The 20,556-nt window shown below is 48.8% G+C and overlaps 1 protein-coding gene across 2 annotated transcripts; it reads right to left on the reverse strand.

Moving 5' to 3' along the window:
• Positions 1-1,382: 1,382 nt before the first annotated feature.
• AKR1B1 (aldo-keto reductase family 1 member B) lies at positions 1,383-18,426 on the reverse strand. Of its 2 annotated transcripts, none has more exons than XM_030825704.1 (10): positions 18,264-18,426; positions 10,706-10,873; positions 9,902-10,018; positions 8,836-8,913; positions 8,099-8,221; positions 7,483-7,589; positions 7,077-7,158; positions 6,397-6,480; positions 4,352-4,434; positions 1,383-1,800 (listed from the first exon to the last, which is right to left on the reverse strand). In XM_030825704.1, the coding sequence occupies exons 5-10, from the start codon at positions 8,216-8,218 to the stop codon at positions 1,758-1,760; spliced, it is 519 nt and encodes a 172-aa protein (XP_030681564.1). In that variant the 5' UTR covers positions 8,219-8,221; positions 8,836-8,913; positions 9,902-10,018; positions 10,706-10,873; positions 18,264-18,426; the 3' UTR covers positions 1,383-1,757. The 2 variants fall into 2 exon arrangements, with proteins under 2 accessions (XP_030681564.1, XP_012367631.1); XM_012512177.2 differs by having other exon boundaries at positions 18,139-18,334.
• Between the last annotated feature and the right edge of the window lie 2,130 nt (positions 18,427-20,556).

The raw sequence follows: 20,556 nt of genomic DNA on the forward strand, positions 1-20,556 counted from the left end.
CATTTGTGGCATGCCTTAATTCTCTTCCTCCTCTTCCACTGCAGGCAAGGCTCCTAAGGGGCAGTCCTTAGAAAAAATCAGAGGGTTCTGCTGGAAAGTAGGGAGTGGAGGTTGCACAGCTTGCCTTTTATCTTGTTTATGCTCCTGGGCTGTCTCAAATTGTCATGCTATAATAGTCTATCCTAAGCAGAGATCTAGAAGGCAGGTAACCGATTTAAAAACTCTTACCAGTGACTACCTTGAAGTTTTTCCAGTGTTGAAGCCAACTGGAGAAACAGAGTGGGGATCAGGTCACATGATTTGACGTAACTGTTGTAACAAAACTAAAATCTACTCTTAATCATCAGAGGGCGACATAAGAGGTCTGCAGTTTAACTTGGGATAAGGTGTGACCTGCTTACTCCGGGAGGGGAACCTGGACCACTGTGATCAGCAGATGCCACGAGGGACCCGGGCCCCAGGCTGCCAGGTAGTAAGGGCAGCCCGTGCAGTGGGGCTCTGGGTTCTCCACCGGGCTCAACCCTAGCCGCAGAGGGGCTAGGTGTGCCCCTCCAGCCCTGGGTGAGGGCCAGGAACCACCACTGCCCAATTAACTATACCTTTAGAGGTGCATCTTAAACACAGGTCACCTGCAAAGCAGGTAATGTGACTTGATCATGGGGGTCCTAATTATCCAATAAACAAGGCCAGCCACAAAACAACCTAACTTGATGAACTTTCGAGTCGGCACTTGTCTATTTCATTCCTTTCTTGGCCTTTGTCAACTTAACTCTGGATAAAGAAACGGTAACAAAAACAAGCAACAGCATTCCGCCTCAAAGCCTTTACTTTTGTAGCCCTATTTCATCCTTATCCAGTTGGAAGCCATTTATTTATGCTTTTCTTTCCTCTCGTCTAGACAACAGGCTTCAGGAAAGCAATTTCTCTCAGGTCATGCTGCTTAGTAAACACCGACTTTGGCCTTCACACGTAGGAGCAACCAAGGAATCTGTGGAATCGAACATGGGCTTACCCTAAAGCTGTGGCTCAGCCTTGGCTGCACCCTGGAATCACCTGGAGAGACTGTACACTCCTGCTGTCCTGGCCACAGCCCAATCAGATCAGCCTCCAGGGCGAGGTCCAGACATCACCAGCCTTAAAGCCCCCAAAGGTGACCCAGTGTGCAGCCAGGATGAGACCCACAACCCTAAAGCTAAATGGGTAAAGTACTGGGGTGAGGGGCCCCCAACTTATAGTTGAAGACTTGTAGAAAAGTCAAGTCCTCACTCCTTTTGCATCACTGACCGGCCTGCTTTATGGGTATATCTGGAGAGTGATGGTTGAATGTGAGAGAGAAGGTTGCTATTGTTTTAAAAAACCAAACCAAAGCTCACAAAACCACGCTCACAAAAGCACTTTTTATTTGAGGCAAAGAGAAGTCTTGCTGAAAGAATTACAGTTCCAAGCAGTCAAAACTCAACTGTTAGTGGCACTATTTTAACCTGGTAGATTTTGCTTCTCTTTGGTCAGAAAAGGGTATTCAGGTTGTACTTTCTCCAGCAGGGTAGAAAGAAGGGCAAAGCAAACTGGAAGAGACTCCTACTCTACTGACAGGGCTCTTGAGATCCAACAGCAAGCTAGACACGCCCTCGCTGGCCACTCTACAGGTTGCTGTCCTACTGCTGAGTGACACAGGCCATACTACATTTGCAAGGAAAAAAATGAGGCAGGAAACACAGGTATAGGTCACTTTTAGGGACGAGCAGGCATCCACAGCTTCAAAACTCTTCATGGAAGGGGTAATCCTTGTGGGAGGTACAACTGTCAGGAGAAAGGAGAAAACAGTTGCTTTTTGAAGAGGTGATTTTGACCATACCCATCTCCCAACAGAGAAATCATGTGTCTCACTGAAGAAATAAAATAGAACCTCAGAGGCAACAAGTTAGTTCTGAGTGTGCAGATGATGGTTCTGCAGCTGGGGGAAGCCAGTCACCCTCCAGACCCCTCTACCACTACTGTCATCAAGCAGCACACATGTGAGGGACACCACCCTCCCCATGTGCCCAGCACTGTGCCTGGGCCACGCAGGACGGCAACACGATTTCTGCCTCCCAGTAACTCAGTAGAAAGCTTCTTGTGGTCTTAAACAATAAGAGGGTGTAATAATGTGCCCAGCACTGTGCCTGGGCCACGCAGGACAGCAACACGATTTCTGCATCCCAGTAACTCAGTCTAGCTGGCAGGACCAGACAGCATCTTGTGGTCTTAAAGATCTTGTGTAATAATATGAGAAGGTAGGCCAGACCTAGTGGCTCACGCCTGTAATCCCAGGCTGAAGCGAGAGGATCACTTGAGGCTAGGGGTTTGGGACTAGCCTGGGCAACACAGCAAGATTTCTATCGTAATAAAAAAAATTGTTAAATTAACCAGGCATGGTGGTGCATGCCTATAGCACCAGCTACTTGGGAGGCTAAGGTGGGAGGATCGTTTGAGCCCAGGAGGTCTCAAGGCTGCAGTGAGTTGTGATCATGCCATTACATTCCAGCCTGGGTGACAGAGTAAGAGCCCATTTCAAAAAAAAAGGGATGTTAAAAGTCTGTATGTGACTGAATCTCAAAGGATAAGAGAAGCAACAGCAAGTGCTCTGAGGACAGAGGGAGCCTCCTTGTATCAGTGGGGGCTGAAGTGAGCCCAATCAACGGTCGGAGATTTTATACGGAAACAGGGCAGGGAGCACAGGTGCAGATGTGTTTGTCAAGGCTCACTCACTGTCCATCTAGTAGGGCCAATGGCTGTGCTAGGAACATAAAGGCAGGAACGCTGGACAGATGGCTGGGCAGCTCATGCAAGGCCACAGTTATGTAATCTGAGCTGGGTGCTTACAGTCTGTAACTCTTATTCAAAATTTCTCCATGGTCTGCCTTTTTTTGTATACCCAAAGAGAGTGACACTGATATCAGCAGGTCAGGCTCAGTAAAGCATTATCTGCCAGAGAGGTGGCGTGTGTGTAGTTAGCGAAAACTCCCTAGGAGACCTGGGCATGTCAGGGCTAGCCTCTTCCTCCCACTCACCGCCACACAACAGGATAATCGAACACAGGTTTCTAGCACAATACTGGAGGGCAGAGGAGTCTAACTGTAAAGGGAGCAATGAGAAAACCACTGTGGTTCCTCAGCCCTGAGAGCTTCAATCCACTCTGTCTCAAGTGGGAGGGCAAAAGGAAGACGGATGAATGGGAGACATTCTGAAAGGAGAACGAATGTAGCTTGGTGACTGATTCACTCCTCTCCTCCTTGTCCACTAGATCCAAAAATGATTTTAATGTCTAGGGCTAAGTAGCATTAACAGAGATGTCTGAAAGGGCGCTGGCCTGGGGCTGCCTGTGACATGCTCTGTTTGCGGCCTATTTTGAGTGTGAGGCTACAGTGTGGCAGCAGCAGGCTTGCCAGGCACACACATGCCTGAAGCAGGGCAGAGTTATTGTCCAGGACGCAGACGGGGCAAACATCTGCCTGGGGCGGTGGCTGAAGCCACCAGCAGTGCAAACTCCGGGGAGGGAGAGGGGACAGACACTGGAAAGGGAAAGCTGGTAGCCCACCCCGTCTTAGGGAATGTTCAAATTTTGCTCAGAAGAGGAAGTACTAAAGGAGAGAGTATGGGAACAGAGCTCAGATGAGAATAAGGGTAGTGAGAGAGAAACAGGGTCTCAGTCTCCATTGCAAAATGAAAAGTTCCTTCTTGAAAGCAGAAAGTGAGTTACATGTGTCACCTAGTTATTGTAATGTAAAGGTAGGAAAAGAGAAAACCCCACAGAAAACCTTTCTAGGCAGCTCCTTCCAAACTACCATGCAGAGGAAACAGAACCAGAGGATGTGTGGCTGGAGGAACTGAGGTGCCTGCTGCTCAGAGGGAGGGCCTGTTTTGGAGCCATGTGGCTTACCAGGGTTAGAGCTGGGACTGTCCCAAACCCCAGCCCCAGGGGTTCCCGACCAAACCCCTTTCATTAGGGTCACTAAGACAAAAAGTCACAGGCAAATTCTTCCAGAGTTTGATCCAGGGTCACCTGGGATCACCTAGTTTCAGATGAACCACTAGGATTTAAAAATTAAATGGAAAGCCAAAATACGTAGTTACTTCAGGCCAGGCCAACAATGCCCCAGGGTTGGAAGAAGATATCAAGAGCGGATCTCTTGGCATCTTGGCTCCATGCAGTTCAGCTGATGCAGTCATGTGGCTGAGAAAGCAAGGTAATGTGCAAAACAAGAACAGCTGTGACGGGAGCACATGGGCGCCGAGGCCTGCAGAGATCACTCTTGCTCTGCAGCATCTGAGGACCTCCTGGGGACTGCTCCTCACGCTGGGGCTCACTCACCTCAACAAGGCACAGACCCTCCAGTTCCTGTTGTAGCTGAGTAAGGTGGTCATATCCTGGCTGCTCAGTTCAAAGTCAAAGACCTAAGAAACAAACAAAAAAATCCAGTAAGCTCTGCAAATAAAAATAAAAGACAAAATACTGTGCAGGACCCAGGAGATGTCTTCCATGGCTTTGAGCAGAGAGGAGCAATAAGATAAACTGAACTTAGAAAAAGCTGATATATTAGTATTCAGGAAATGTGCATGTTGGGCTAGATAATATATGGAACGATGGAAACAGTCCTTCCTTTCCAGAACCTCCCAGGGAAATGATACATTTTATTTCATTTCAAAAAACGCTACTGAGCACTTCTATTGTGATAAACTGCAGTGAGGAATATAATCATGGGTAAGATGTGTCTTTGCCTCTATTTTATGAAGCAAACAAAGGGCAGAGGTATTTCTACAACTGTAATACCAATAACTAATCACACACTGTATAAGACACTCAACAGAGCACAGGAAGGGCAGAGGTATTCCAAATGGATTCCAGCTGAGAAACTGAACCACCACAGCTGAAGAGGAGATGGTATTTGACATGGCCTAAGAAGTATAAGGTTTTGACAGAGAGGGCAAGAAAGGTACACTGGGAGAAGAGAACCACCTGCATGAAGGCAGCAGACGGTACAGAACTCAGCTGGCATGCAGGCTGGGAGGGAGGCAGGCAGGCACCACTGGGTGAGACCCACAAGAGGCTGACACACGCTCCCAGAGCCGAAGGGCTCTTAGCTTCAGATGATCACAGAATGTGCAGAAAGAGAGTCTGCTACAGGCTCTGTGATTATGATCACAGAAAAATGTGCAAAAGCTACACAGTAAGATGCAAAAATAATTAGGTTAGCATTTTGAGATGAATCATTTATTTTTTCTTTCCGAATTCCTTAAAAAATGAAATATGAAACAAACGATGCATCTCTGGTGGGATATGCCTTTCCCTCAGTGGCCACTGTTTTGCCATTTTGTGTACTTAGAACATCTACCTGCACGTAAGAAGAAAAACGTCTCCTCTACTGAACAATAAGCTCCACTTCCCTCTTCAGGGATCACTCTCATCCCTGTCTCAGACATGACAGGTGGCAGGCACTACGGCCACAGCCTCTGAGCAGTGGAATTGGGCAAAATCAGCTGCTCACCTGAGCTGGGGCCTGCCCAAGAGCTCCAGGCCCATTGCTGTGCTGCGCTCGGCACAGATCTTGGATAAAGATAGAGCATCCCTGGCAGAGCCACTTTGCTCAGTGAGAACAGAGGCTCTTGGGCCATCAGGACTGCCCTGAGCTGCTTTCATTTGGGTGTGTTCCCCCCCACCCCTCCGCCACCAATGCTGCAAGGGCAGGCGGGGAGGGAGGTGGCACCAGGTAGCCTGAGCTGCTCCAGCTGCTACACTGAGGGCTTCGCCAGTGCCCTGACACACGTCTAGGCTCTGCCCATCATCACACAAACTCCTTGCAGAGCTGGTGAGTGGGCTAAATGGCCCAGAGGGTCCTTTGCAGTCCCTGGATTTATCAGCACAGCAACATTTTTCAATCACTTACTAAGGTATTAAGCACCATGTGAAGTGCTTTGATGCATCACTTAATCTTTGTAACAACCCTCAAAATGGATGTTATTTTAGATAGGGAAGCTGAGGCATCGAGCAGTTAAGTGACTTGCCCAAGGTTATGCAGCTGGTAACTAACAGAGCTCCAGTGCAGGGCAGGTCCAGGCCGTGAAGCTCAAGAGCGAGATTCTCTCCGGGTAACTTCTCGGTGTGGCCGAAGGGCCTGAGCAAAGGTGTAGGTGTGTGCGTGCACAGCACGGGGTCCTGGAGGCCCAAAGGCCTGCCCCTGCACACGGCTCCACTGGTGAGGTGTCTGTCCCAATCTATGGCTTGCTCGCCACAGCTCCCTGGCCTCAGAAGAGAGGATGGTGGGGATCCCACAGATGACACTCCAGGGACAGGATGAGATGCCTCCCCCATCCCCCACTCCACGGAGGATGGCCAGGCCTGACCAGCCAAGATCTCACCTTAAAGTTCTCAGCAATGCGTTCTGGTGTCACAGACTTGGGGATCACCACCAAGTTCCTCTGCATGGGGAACCGGATCAGGACCTGTGAGCCCAGGGAGACAGTGAGTGTGTATACATGCCAGGCACTCGCACCATCATCTCAGTCTCTCACACACACAATCTGCAGAAGGACATGCTCGAACTCCACAGGTGATCAGAGACGGGCTCCAAGATGTCAGGTCACAGCTAGCAACAGGTAGGCGACGCATTCAGGTCCAGATCTGACTCCAGAGTCCTGCGCTAGCCACTGTGACACACGCTTCAGTGTCTCAGGCATATCATGAGACCACAGTGAGGCCCTCCACTGGACAGGAACGCACACTACCACTCAGGAGAAAACATTCCCTGCACGGCTAAGAGCTCTTACATTTGTACAGATGAGCTTCCACATCAACGAACAAGTGCTGGCCCTCGTGGCAGTCACCCTTGCAGTAGTGGGGGCAGGCACTATTACTCTAAGAGCCCATGCCAGAGTCTTCTAAAGCTCCCATCTGTGCCCTTTCCACTCTGTACTTGAGGACCCCTAACCACACTTCCTGTGAGGGTATAACAGGCTCAGTCACTTCCTCCTCTTGGCTAACAGGACCATCAGGAATGCAGGGAGTTGTGCACGGTCAGAAACACCTGAAGTGGCTGTACCTGGGCTGTAGTTTTATTGTGCTTGGCTGCGATTGCCTTGATTCTGGGATCCTCCAGGAGGGAAGGGTCCTCGGGCTTGGCCCTGAGGATAGAAAGACAGTCCAGGTCAAATCATCACGGCCACCACTCACAGCAGCCAGAAACCCCAACCCTAATCCTCCCATCGACCTCAGAGGGCAGCCACCAGTCTCCTCCTCAGAGCTGGGTTAAGAACCCCCAACCTTTGGAAAAAGAGTAGGTGTCTTGCTACTAGAAACTCCAACCCTTCCAGGAAAACCAGCAAGAGGCTCAGGGGAAGTTTTGCAGATCAGCCCCAGAAACATCTTCCTTGAGGCTGAATTGTTCTTTTTAGTCATTTCTAATCTTCACCAAGTGACACGGGAACATGAGCCTGTGGGAAGCTCACCAGGGCCTGTCAGGAGAGCCAAGGGGGCTGTAGGCGGTCACCACGATGCCTTTGGACTGGCAGTACTGGATTAACTTCTCCTGAGTGAGGTATGGGTGGCACTCAATCTGCAAATGCAAAAACAAGAGCTGATGGGAGCACTGTGGCTACACGCTGATGTGACACAGATGAAGCTTCCTATGCTAAAGTCCCTCCCTACCCCATACAGAAAACTATGTATAACAGTCTATATCCCAGATAAGCTGTAACTTCCTACAGTTCCCAGGTAGTATCCTTGGTGTTATTATATTATTATTATCATCTTATTATAGATGTTCTCATGGGCCCTAGAGGCTTTTCTTGGCTTTAGCCACTTATCAACTATCACAGGTCTAAGGATCTCATGGCTGCCTCTTTGTCAGACCCCAAATCGTCACAAGCCAGGCTCAAACCCTTTCTTTCCTGTAAGTTTCCTCTCCCAGATGTGCTGTGTCATGCTGAATCATAACTCAGGACTCTGCCAACGCCCAGGAGCTGCCTCCTGGCCACTTGCTGGGTGAGGTGGATGAGAAATCCCTACCAGCATCAGACAGTAAAACAGCATCTTGCAATGCCAGTGTCCTTGGGGGATGTTTACCTGGTTAACTGCAGGCTTATACTTTAAGCCAGGTTTGTTTAAGATCGTCTCCACCTGGAGATGGTTGAAGTTGGAGATGCCAATAGCTTTCACCAGCCCTTCATCCACCAGCTCTTCCATGGCCTACAGAGAAAAGAGTGTCTGTGTGGTGCATAAACGAGCCCAGAAAGGACAGGATCAGAAGTGTCGTTTGCACCAGTTTAACAGGTTCTGCCCTCACTCTTCAGTGCCAGTGAATTAGACCTTTCAGAAGCTAAGAGACAGTGAGACGAAAGCCAGGCTGGCTTTAATGAGATAAGAAGAGCAAACAGGCTGGGCACGGTGGCTCATGCCTGTAATCCCAGCACTTTGGGAGGCTGAGGCGGGCGAATCACGAGGTCAGGAGATCGAGACCATCCTGGCTAACACGGTGAAACCCCAACTCTACTAAAAATACAAAAAAATTAGCCGGGCATGGTGGCGGGCACCTGTAGTCCCAGCTACTCAGGAGGCTGAGGCAGGAGAATGGCGTGAACCCAGGAGGTGGAGCTTGCAGTGAGCTGAGATTGTGCCACTGCACTCCAGCCTGAGCATCAGAGGGAGACCCCGCCCACAAAAAAAAAAAAAAAAAAGAAAAAAGAACAACAAACAACAGGGACAGAATAACAAAATGCAATGTGAGAAATGGCAGGCAGATTGCTCCTAAGAAGAAGAGGGAACCAGTCATGAAAACAAGGTCCAACCAGGGGCTGTCTTACCGCCCACGTGTCCAGAATGTTGGTGTCACTGGGAACCACATTGCCCGACTCATCCAATGGAAAAAATTCCTTCCCAGGCTGTCATTACAATAAATAACAAACAAACAAAACAATCAGTAATAGTCCTTCACAGACCTGCTGGGGGAAGCTGGCATCTAAAACAATTCTAAACCACCACAGCTGGCTAGGGAGAATCTGTGTGCCACTGTGAAAAGGAAATAGGCAGATAGCCAACACTTCTTTATCAAACGGGCTGGGGCTGAGAATGTCAGATGGAGACATGGACATTACTTGGCCACAGAGATTAGCCCCGCCACTGACTGCAATGTGTGGATACAGGAAGGACTCAAGACCAGGACTCACAGGGCCCAAGGCCTGGCGGGTCACTGGCCTATAAAACTACCAGCTGGCCCAGCCTCCCCAGCTTATCCCTAAAATCAAAAGATAAAAGTCAAGTCCCTTCAGCCCTGACATGCTGTGGTGCAATAAAACAGGGCTATGGGATAAAGCTAAACCCACACTTCGAACCTGGCTCACAGCAGAAAACTGAGGCAGTGGCTAGAAAAAAGGCAAAAGACAAAATAACCTCAAGTTCTTCTTGTGCAAAGAACCAGACTGCAAATATTTACCGGGCCTCCATAGGACAGGGTATGCATGTAGAACATGGGTAGGGACTCGTGTGTGGGGGGGGTGTGTGTGTGCACGTGCCTGGTGGGGAGGGCCAGGGCTGACCGTGCCTCATGGCTGTGTGCACTACAGACAGCAGCCGTGTTTGCTGACAGTTTTAAATTGCACAACTACCAACTGGCAAAGAGGAGTGCTCCTCAAACTTCGAAGAAGTGTGCATATGAGTCACCGCTGGTGCGGATTCAAATGGCCTGGGTGGGGCCCGAGACTGTGATTTCTAAGACGCTCCCAGGTGATGCCAGTGCTGATGGTCCACTGGCTATACCTTGAGCAGCAAGAACAGAAAGTCACCCACAAATAACCTGCTAAGGGAGCTCAAAACACACCACAGGTTGCACCTGAGCCCCAAGGGACCTGGTCTGCACCAGGCATCCCATACCTTAAAGCCAGTCGGCCAGTGAATAAGGTAGAGGTCCAGGTAGTCCAGCTTCAGGTCGCTGAGTGTCTTCTGGCAGGCTCCTTTCACCAGGCCCTTCTCATGGTACGTGCACCACAGCTAAGCCAGCGAGAGGGTACATGTCATCATTGCCAGCCACAAGGCAGCTTCCTGGCTGGAAAGACAGAGCAGTCTCCTCTCCCCAAAACCCATTTGTTTCACCATGATGCTGTGAATGGTTGTGAGGGCATTTCCACTGCGTACTGGATCCTAACTTTCCAAAGGCAGGCAGGATGACCAGGTCACAGTGACCTCTTACAAGGACCAAACAGAGGACACAAAATGGAATGGACAGATTGGCCAGCCTGCCCTAGGCCTAAGCAAGAACTCTCGAATCTTTCCCCCCGGGCTGGTGTTTGTGGAGCCAGCCCCATCCTCCTGCCTCATGTCCTTTGTGCATCAGTATCTCAGGTCAAAGACAGTGGCCAGCAGTGGAGATTCGGTTTGCAGATGGGAACCAAGTTCCATCCTTGAAAGCGACTCCCTGGAGAGGGAGGGCCAATCCACAACCTCAGCCCCATCAGCACGGGACTCTAAGCAATGGGCCCAGATGGAATGACGGTTCAACAGAGAGCCAAGGATGGGCAAGCTCTGGAGCCCTGTATGGCCGTGGGTGACATGTTTTCCCTGGAAGAATCGCCCATCAGTGAAAAGTGTAGCTGTATTGAGTGTCGACTTGGCTTTGGGCTGACACATCAACAGATGATGGGACCGAGAGCCCCTTCCAGCCCCACTGTGGAACGATACCTTGCTGACGATGAAGAGCTCCTCACGCTTCACCACCTGCTCCCTGAGCTTCTCCTGAATGGCCACCCCCACCTCATTCTCATTCTGGTACACATGGGCACAGTCGATGTGGCGGTACCCAACGTCAATGGCCACCTTCACGGCCTCAGTCACCTGCCCTGGAGGGGACTGAAAGGAGAAAGAACGTGAGCCCCACAGAATGCAGAGTTTGCACAGCAAGGAGGAGGGGCAGTGGCAGCCGCTGAACCCTGCTGACCAGCCTGCCACTTTGTTCAGCAAAGACAGACCAGGTGCACTTCCTCAGCAGCATTCTGGACTACCAACCTCAGACGCGGGGGATGGAAGTGAAAGGCCACACAGCATTGCTCTGTAGGAGAATCTGACAGCCACTTAAGCTCAGGTCAGATCACTTAAAAGATATGCTGAAGCCATCTCATTTACTTGTTTCTTCGCATCCACTGATTTGCAAACCACTGTATTAAAAGCATTTCCCCACACTCTGAATGCTGAGATAGTAAGGGAAACGATTTCCTTCAAATATCTCAAAATATTTCAAAAATAGATGTCCTATGGACCCCAATTGCCATTTGGCTCCCCAGTTCAGCCAGCAAATGCCTGTCCCTTACGCTCTCTTTTCATGCATGGCTTCTGATACTGGCATTCACTTGTTTTCAAGCGGTTCTGGGAGATTATCATGAAGTCAAGCACATCACTGATGTTTATTCAAAAGCCCATGTGTCAGTTCTCACTGTATGAGGATCTGCTTCAAGGGGTGAAGACACGGGAGATGGCCCCTCAGAGATATTAGCAGAGAAAAATGAGTTAAAGGGAAACGAGGGGGAATGTGGATCATGGAAGATCACCAAATGGTTAGTGGCTGACCCGGCAAAATGACTAAATGGGTGTCCATGGCCAAGCCACCTGACCATCTGAGTGACCAGAACAGCTGTGGGGAGCCTGGCTACTGAGGAGGAGAAGGAAGTGCCTACGTGGCATCGCACTTCACTGGTACCCAGACAGGCTGCGTGGACACGTATCCCCCAACTTTCACTATCCTGCTATGATCACAGAGCTGAGCAATAAACGTGTGCAGCGGGCTGTTGAATGAACAGAGCACATTCCTTTGGAGAGCTGGGGTAGAAACAAAAGAAAAACCCCCAGGGCCATAGCAGCTGCAGACATCTGTGTTTTGACATCAGCTATTTTCAACAGGCTTTGGGGAAGAAAGGGGCCCAGCTGAACAAGCCCATTACCAGAGCCTGTTAGCATGGAGCTCACTCTCCACCTCAGAGGGACCAGCGAGGCAGGGTGGGGATGCTCATCAAAGGTGTGGGTTAAGAGGGGACCTTCAGAAGACCTGGCGACCTCCTATTTGACTGGAGGACCTCAGAAGCTGCTCTTGCAGCCTTCCCCACTCTGCGCGGTTGAAGGAACAGAGAATCTCAATTTCCAGAAAGAATGCCTTACCACAGGCTCTGAGTGGTGTCCGGGCACAGCTACCACTGATGAGAGCAGGGAGAGCGGAGGACATCCCTACCCCAGAGAGAACAACTGGGGCCCAGGCAAGAAACTGCTTGGGACACACTGAACTTTCTCCAGGCTTGATAGTGCCTTGATTGATTTTTCTCTGAGGAGCTGCTGAGGGCACACTCCACAGGCTCGGCCTAGCCACGCACCGCCTGCCATGCAACTGGTGCGGGGACAGGAACATGACTCAACCCAGGCCATGAGACTCAATCTTTGCACTTGAATTGGAACCACTAAGACCAGCCCTGGTTCTGCTGGGGTCACTGAGCTGGGAGAATGTCAGCCTGGAGCTGCTGGAGGAAAGCGGAGGGAGGCCGAATCCTGGTGACAACATTTACAACCCTGAATCTGAGACACCTAATGTCAGCAGCTGTTGTTTGGGAAGTCTATCAATCCCCACCCCAAACACACATTTTTTTTTTTTTCCTGCTTAAGATTAAAGTGGTTTTTCAGTTCTTTGGAACCAAAAGAGCACAGACTAGGATAATCGAGGTTGCCAAACAGTTGGCACGAAATGAAAAAAAAAGTTGTGAGAGGTTTTTCTAGAAAAGTAAAGGACAGCAATGACTGCAAGAGGTCACGAAGAAGCTGCTGATCATTCCTTGGATATGTGCCATTCGCTGGAGACATGTGTGCTGGGAGGCTGATCAAAGGTGCTAGAGGGAAAAAGTCACCTCTGCAATGAAAATGTACGAGGATCCACAACCACATTCTATGTTAATGATCTCAATGTACAGCCCTTCTCTGAGAGAAATTAATTTGCCTTATGAAAAATGAAGCAACCAACTTAAGCTATGGTGAGAAACCATTCACTAAACTTGGGAATGCCAACACAGGATGACAACATCTCCCCGTTCCATGTCAACAAAGAGAAAATGCAAACAGAAGGAGGGGTCCAGATTGACTTCTAAAAAGAAGGCAAACTATGAAAACATGCTGGGTGGCGTCCGGGCACAGCCACCACTGATGAGAGCTGTAGACACGCAGTATATGAAACACTCCAATTACAGCTCAATCATACAAATCCTACATGTTTCTAACCCGATCCTGCCACTAATCTGTGTGCCCTTGATGGGCAAAGCCATGCATGCCCATTCCTCTTGGAAATTCTGGCTCTGCAAAGCTCTACGTTGGACAGTGACTTTGCAATGCTCTGGGCTGATGGCACCAAATGATGGCAGTGAGAAGCCTCTGCCCTTGAGTCCTCCACCACCGCTTCAAGACAGGGGTCCTACTTCCTCCTTTGATAACACCGGCCAGCTAATACCAACTCTGAGACACTGATAACTAAAATCAGTGTCTCCCTCCTACACAGATAGACACAACACTCCTTTTAAAACCCAGTCCTGTTCCCTTTTGCTTACAGGTCTTGCTAGTTACTTCAAGATATCCCTCCCTCTCTTCCCTCTGCAAGTCAAAAGGCAAACCACAGTGCTAAACAGGAAGACGGTCACAGGACAGTGTTTACGGTAAAACCAAAGTATCTCAGAGATTGGGTATTTTGCAATATTAACCACGGGAATCTCTGGGAAGAGGGAACTCTTTTCGTTTTTGAAATGTTCCCTAGTTAGCAGGTGTTACTACTGAAATGAAAGGATAGGGGGAGGGGGCAAAGGAAACTTCACTTTGGGTAAAGAAACCGTCTTGAGTAGGAAGTATGAGAATGGTGTGCGGATAATCCTGGAGCAAGCAACAGGAAACGATCACTCAGAATCAGGTTTGGCAGCAGAAATTAACTTCCTCCTGTTCTATTTTAATCAATTTGTCCCAAATTCTAAGACACTGCTGTTTCCAACTAGTTGAGATGTGAATGGACCAGGATTGACCCTGTAGGGGCAGGGCTTATTTAAATGTCTTTGGTCTTGAAGAGGAGGAGATGGGGGCTTTAGAGACACCAGGGAAGTGAACAGTAAATCCGGCTCCTGTGTTACCTCCATGCCCACAGCGCCTCAACCCTCACCCCATCCAAGGATCTTGGGCCATCACAAGCTTACCCTACTTGGGGAAGGTGGAGCAAGTCTTTCCTGGCACATTTTCTTTTACCTCATGCATTCTCAAAGTGGGTGGTATTGTCCCCAAAGAGACAAAAATTAGTTCTTTGGGGCAAAAAACCCCCTCAGCTTATAGAATGGCTTGTGACCCTCTAGAAGGCTACTGGCCATAAGCAGAAGTACAGTATTATCTGTGATATTACGATTTTATTTTGGGGCAAATTAGGGGGAAAAAAAGTCTCACGAGGCTTCTAGGTGGGAGAGAGGTAGTGATCATGGCAAAAGATGGAGAAACATAGTTGTACCTTCAGCCCTAGGAGTATTCTGTGAACATACATAGGAGACTTACAATGACTTTTACCTCCAACAATTTTTCAACTAGATTAAAAACACTATCAGTAACAAGACACTGGCAGGCACCAGACATCATCTCTGTTTTAAAAGCTTCCTGGCTTTACAATGCTATGATGGGTTTTTGTTGTTGTTTCTGAGACGGAGTTTTTTTTTTGCTCTTGTCGCCTAGGCTGGAGTGCAGTGGCGCAATCTCAGATCATTGCAACCTCCGCCTTCTGGATTCAAGCGATTCTCCTGCCTCAGCCTCCCAAGCAGCTGGGATTACAGGCGCCCACCACCATGCTGGGCTAATTTTTGTATTTTTAGTAGAGATGGGGTTTCACCATGTTGGCCAGCTGGACTCGAACTCCTGACCTCAGGTGATCCACCCACCTTGGGCTTCCAAAGTGCTGGGATTACAGGTGTAAGCCACCATGCCTGGCCAGTGGCCTTGTTTACTATCCAATGCAGAAGGCAAGCCTGCCAGAAAGAAACCCTGTCCAAGCCACATGGGTCTGGGGCAGAGATGGTCTCCTCACCTGCCTGAAACCCTCACCTGAGGAGAGAATGGAGTTTGAGGACCTTCAAGAGTAGAGACTACCAGAGCCCTGCTGAGGGTCTGAAAGGTACAACACAGCCGCTACGGCATGGGAAGACCCAGGAGAATAAGGAACTGCACCTGCCTGCAGGGCCTCTTCCAGCTGTCACAAAGACAGGCAAAGGATCACATCTTTTGTTGAGCATCTGTGAAAGAATACATACACACATACAAGGGAAAGGTTTTTTTGTTTTGTTGTTTTTTTAGATGGAGTCTTGCTCCATTGCCCAGGCTGGAGTGCAGTGGCGGGATCTCGGCTCACTGCAACCTCCACCTCTGGGGTTCAAGCGATTCTCCTGCCTCAGCCTCCCAAGTAGCTGGGACTACAGGTGCGTGCCACCATGCCAGGCTAATTTTTTTTATTTTTAGTAGAGACGGGGTTTCACTGTGTTAGCCAGGATGGTCTCGATCTCCTGACCTCATGATCTGCCCGCCTCTGCCTCCCAAAGTGCTGGGGTTACAGGCATGAGCCACCGCGCCCGGCCCAAGGGAAAGGTTTTAAGTCTTTAAAAAAAAAAAAAGGAAGTTGATTCCAAGTCCATCCTTATACCATTAGTTTGACCCACCATTCCCCGCTGCCCCCACCGTACAATTCTACACCAACCTGATCTCCTCATCCACAGAAATACAAGTGGGCGTTTTCATCATACAGCTATCTCTAAAGTCGTTTTACTTCTTCATATGAATTCAACACATAACTTTTGGATACCTACTACTATATTTGCCAGGCACTGTGAGAAGTGCTAGAAATAGTAATGAATGAAGCAGACATTATCCAAGTTCTCAATGAACTCTGTCTACTGGAATGCATAACCTAAATGTACAGATGTTATGATGTGATGTTATCTTAAACAAATACACAGCTTTTTGGGACGTTGAGTGCTCAAGTGAATAATTTGAAACCCTCTTTCATAAACTTTTACTCCTCAGCCTGGACAACATAGGGAGACCTGTCTTTACAAAAAATTAAAAACAAACTACCCAAGTGTGGTGGTGCACACCTGTGGCCCCAGCTACTTGGGAGGCTGAGGTATGAGGACCACTTGAGCCCAAGAGGTTAAGGCTACAGTGAACCATGATCATGACACTGCACTCCAGCCTGGGTGATGGTGAGCCCGTCTCAAAAAAAAAAAAAATAAACTTTTACTCCTTATTTACCCTAGAGTAGTGATTTTCAAATGATGGGTCACAAAACTAGCTTCTAGAGGTATGACAATAATTTTTAGAAAAATGGAATAGAAAAAAGTATTGAAATGCAGCCCACATAGGTTAAGTACTGTTAAGTAATTTTTATTCCAGATACATGTATATATCTGTGCGCTGCATCATGCTTACAAAGTATTTGCTATTGCCAAGAAAGCATTCTTCTGCATCCATTCCAAGAGCATAACATGCAACAGACGGAAATTAGCTTAGTGTCATGGTTGTAATTCAATTACACCCTCGGAGACACCACTGGAGTTTTTGGAGGAAACAAATCATGTACCCTGATCATTCTGGCCAGGAAACACTCTCCCTGATGCAAATGACCTTTTTCTTACCTTATATTTACTAATTTTCAACAGCAGGTTTTAGGGTACATGTAAACTCTTCTGTCCTATTTCAAACATCTCACAGTTCACTCAGTCCTTTCTGTTGTTTTCTTCCCTTGTCTGTGTGTAAATATCCAACGCCCAGGCCCATATTCAAATTTTAAGAGAAAAACCTGGGACGTGGGCGTGCCAGATGGTTCACACCTGTAGCTTTGGGAGGCAAGGTGGGAGGGGTGCTTTGAGCCCAGGACTTGGAGATCACCCTAAGCAACAAGGGGAGACTGTCTCTGGGCGGAAGAAAAAAGATTAGCCAGGTGTGGTGGTGAGCACCTGTAGTCCCGGCTACCCACAGTGCTGAGGCAGGAGGATCACTTGAGCCCACGAGTTCCAGGCTGCAATTAACCATGATTGTGCCAGTGCACCCCAGCTTGGGCAATGAGACCCTGTCACCAACAAACAAGCAAACAACAGAAACAGAGAGAGAAACCCAGGTTATGGCTGTGGAATATAATATGCAATACTTAGAAGTAGGTTAAAAATACTGGGTTTTGCCTCAGCTCCCATACCACTACCTTTGTTGCTCAATTTTCAGATAATCAGGCTATTATTTTTGGTTTTTCATATGATATTATCATTTTTCATATCCTATGATGTTTCATGTCCTATTGTCATTTTCATCCGGCTAGGCACTTCCCGGGGACGCTGTGTGGTGTTGAGGTTTTCCAGGGAAAATGCTAACCTTGGCGCCTGCTGAATTATCAACTGGCTACGGGGTGCCCAGATTTTCTCCCGAGTTCCAGACCCAGGGCACCCCGAGGCGGCGCCTGGCCGAGGAGCTCCGCACTGCGCCTTGTTAACAGCTGGGTCCGGGCAAACTCGCGCCACCTAATTTAATTCTCTGCCCTTTATGGGGTTGAGATGCTTATTCCTGAGGGAGGGCAAGAACGGAAACGATTGAGACAAACTACTTGCAAGTAAGGCAACCGGGCCACAGGTGCCTCGAGGGGAAGGAGGCTGGGGTTGCGCTCCCACACCTCGCCGACGGCGTCACGTCCCTGTCTGCGCCCGAGGTCCACCGGTCTGCGAAGCCCACTTTCCCCGCCTCCCTCTCGCGTTGTGCCGCTTGGGGCGCCCGCTCGGACCCCAAATGCGGACTGGTGGGCCGCCCATAAAGGGTTGCCCGCGGTGGGGCGGGGGCTCCCGTGAGCTGCTCCCAAACCGCACTCGCAGGATGCCTGCCCTGACGCCCAAGGCCAGCCCCGGGAGCCAAGGCCCCCGGTCTCCGCAGGGCCGACCCCAGCCCGCTGGGGGCCCTGCAAGCCCGCGCGTGGCTACCAGCACGCCGGGCGTCCGCGGCGCGGGCTGCTCAGGGTCACTCCGGGTCCCTCGCCGACACAGGCCGCACGGAGAGTGTGAGGCGAGCCCCCGGCCCGCGTCCTCCCAAGCACCTACCTTCCAGGTACCCAACCCCAGGATGGGCATCTTGGCGCCGTTGTTGAGCACGAGATGGCCGGCCATGGCTGCCGCGCTCCCCAGACCCCCGCCCAGTACGGTGCGGCCTTGGCTGCGGCGCGTACCTTTAAATAGCCCGTGAGGTCGGCAGACAGGGCGCCTGCGGTTGGCGCGCCGCTACGCGAAGGAGCCTTCTGATTGGTTGCGAGGGTGGTGCCGCGGCAGCCTTTCCCCGGGGTCGGCAGGGATGCTTCTTCCGCCAGGTCCTAGTGGCAGCGGATTCTTTCCGCCCCCATCGTTCGCCCGCGCCCCGCGTGGCAGAAAAGAGTTCCTCAGCTGCTGTATCTCGTGGGAAAGCGAATGCTTTAGCGAAAATAACAGGCATCCCATAAATACATAGACTAGAAATAAGTTTTGGTTTCATTAAGAGCCCAGAAGAATGCCTTTGTCTATTGTCCAACCCCAGTTTGATGCTCTTTGGGAATTTGACGAATACCTTGTCCTTAATCTATGTGAATCACACTGACTACACGTATAGTTTACCGCACTTTGTTTTTAGACAAAGGTGCATGCCAGAAAAATGGCTTGCAATCTTTTTGCAAAGCACTTTCACAAAATATGGGTTTGCCCAGACTTTTCGTAGCCTTCTAGAGCTATCTTTGCACTCCACTCTAGGTGTTAGCTGTGTCTGTGCATACTAGGTGTCGTTCAGCAAGCCTTCCATCAAAAGCCAGCATCCTTTGATGTTCTTGAGGTTAGAAAGCCTTGATGGGCTTGATCCAGAACTCCCAGAAGAATTTGGAAGGTAAGACTGTCCATTCAGAATCAGTAAGACAAATGTCATCAGTCTTTGGAAAGTGAGACTCTATCAAAGCAGTAAGTTCCAGTACAGTAACTTAGCAAAACTCTCTAGAGGAAGAAAAGCGAACAGACAGAAAACCACAGAAGAAAAAGTTGACTCTAATAGTGTAGCTTCCAGTATTTCAAATTAGAAGGTATAAAATAATAAATTGCCCTAATTGGCAGGTAGAAACACACATTTTTTCAAGATAGCCTAAGAAAAGTCACTTGAAGATCCTTGAAGACAATTTTGGTTTCTTTCCGACAACCTCTCTTCATGATACTCTACCTCACCCCAACTGCTCTTTCTGCTCCATCACCCTCCGATCTTTCCCCTAATTATTGCAAGATTGGGAACTCCATCTGCCTGGTAATGACTCAAGCACCAGGCCTCTCTAAAGTCCATGCCGGTGATTTTCCATTTACTGCTTTCTTTAAAAGTGCTCCCTCCTGGAAAAATTTATACAGAACAGACTAGCCCAGGTATGTTTCCATGTAACTTTTGTAAAAATTGTTGCTATTGGGCAAATTCATTTGTCCCCAAGTAATAGAATTTGAACTTGAGCCTAAAGCTGGGAACTTCCTTTGTGTAAAACAGCAAGTTCCTTCCTCCATGAGAGTCCTCTTGACTTGGAGGTTGCTCTGCCAATTGAACCTCCTGGGTCCAAATCCAAAGAGTTCATCGCTTGTGAAAATGATACACCTTGAGTGGCCAGGTTGGTACACACGGAAGGGTCATCTGTTAGGGACATGGACTCAATATCAGAGGCTTTGTTGTTGTTTCGATAATAATTGAGTATACAGCTTGATTGCACGAAGGTATAACTGTGTCTAAAGCTGCAGTGATATCTGTAGTCTCAGCTTCTCAGGAGGCTGAGGTGGGATGATTGCTTGAGCCCAGGAGTTAGAGACCAGCCTAGACAACATAGCAAGACCCTGTCTCTAAAATAAATAAATAAACCCAGAATATTTTGGCTGGGGCATGCAAATGTGAAAAGTTGTATCAGTGGAATTTCTGTAGCAACAATAGCACTCTAGTTGGGACATGCTATTGTGATAGCCCCCTAACATCCTCTATTGCCTCTGTAATCTTTGTAAAATGTACACATACCAAAATTTTTGATCTCAAGATTTTTGATCTCCCATCTTTTGATAAGTATACATATCAAAATTTTGTTTGAAAAGGGGAAAAAAAACTTCAGTGGAGTCCTCCTGAGAAACACTCTAGTAATTGGAATCTTAACATGCTCTGAACCACTAATCTCCCATCATGGGAATTTTTCCTAAGGAAATAATTTAAAAGGAAAACACACACACACACACACACACACACACACACACACACTAGGTATAGGGCTGGGCTGGGACCAAGGTAAGACAAATGAGGTACACAGGTACAAATTTTCATGCCAGAAGGTAGGGGCTTCCTTACATTTATGTCCTTGGCACTTGCCTCCCCTTAGTCCCAGGCCTGTGCACAGATATACACATAGGTGTATGTATTTGTAAAATGCTGTATACATAAAGTAAAACTGTAAATATCCAACAATAGCAAGAGATAAGGTGTAGCCATCAAAA

Source organism: Nomascus leucogenys, chromosome 13 (assembly GCF_006542625.1).
Source record: "Nomascus leucogenys isolate Asia chromosome 13, Asia_NLE_v1, whole genome shotgun sequence".
NCBI lineage: Eukaryota > Metazoa > Chordata > Mammalia > Primates > Hylobatidae > Nomascus > Nomascus leucogenys.

Excerpts from the sequence above, each read along its gene's own strand:
- AKR1B1 (XM_012512177.2), bottom strand. The coding sequence starts at position 18,204 with ATGGCCGGCCATCTCGTGCTCAACAACGGCGCCAAGATGCCCATCCTG. Across the intron at positions 10,874-18,138 it reads TGGGGTTGGGTACCTGGAAG|TCCCCTCCAGGGCAGGTGAC; the intron begins GTAGGTGCTTGG and ends TTCTCCTTTCAG. Across the intron at positions 8,222-8,835 it reads ACATTCTGGACACGTGGGCG|GCCATGGAAGAGCTGGTGGA; the intron begins GTAAGACAGCCC and ends TTTTCTCTGTAG.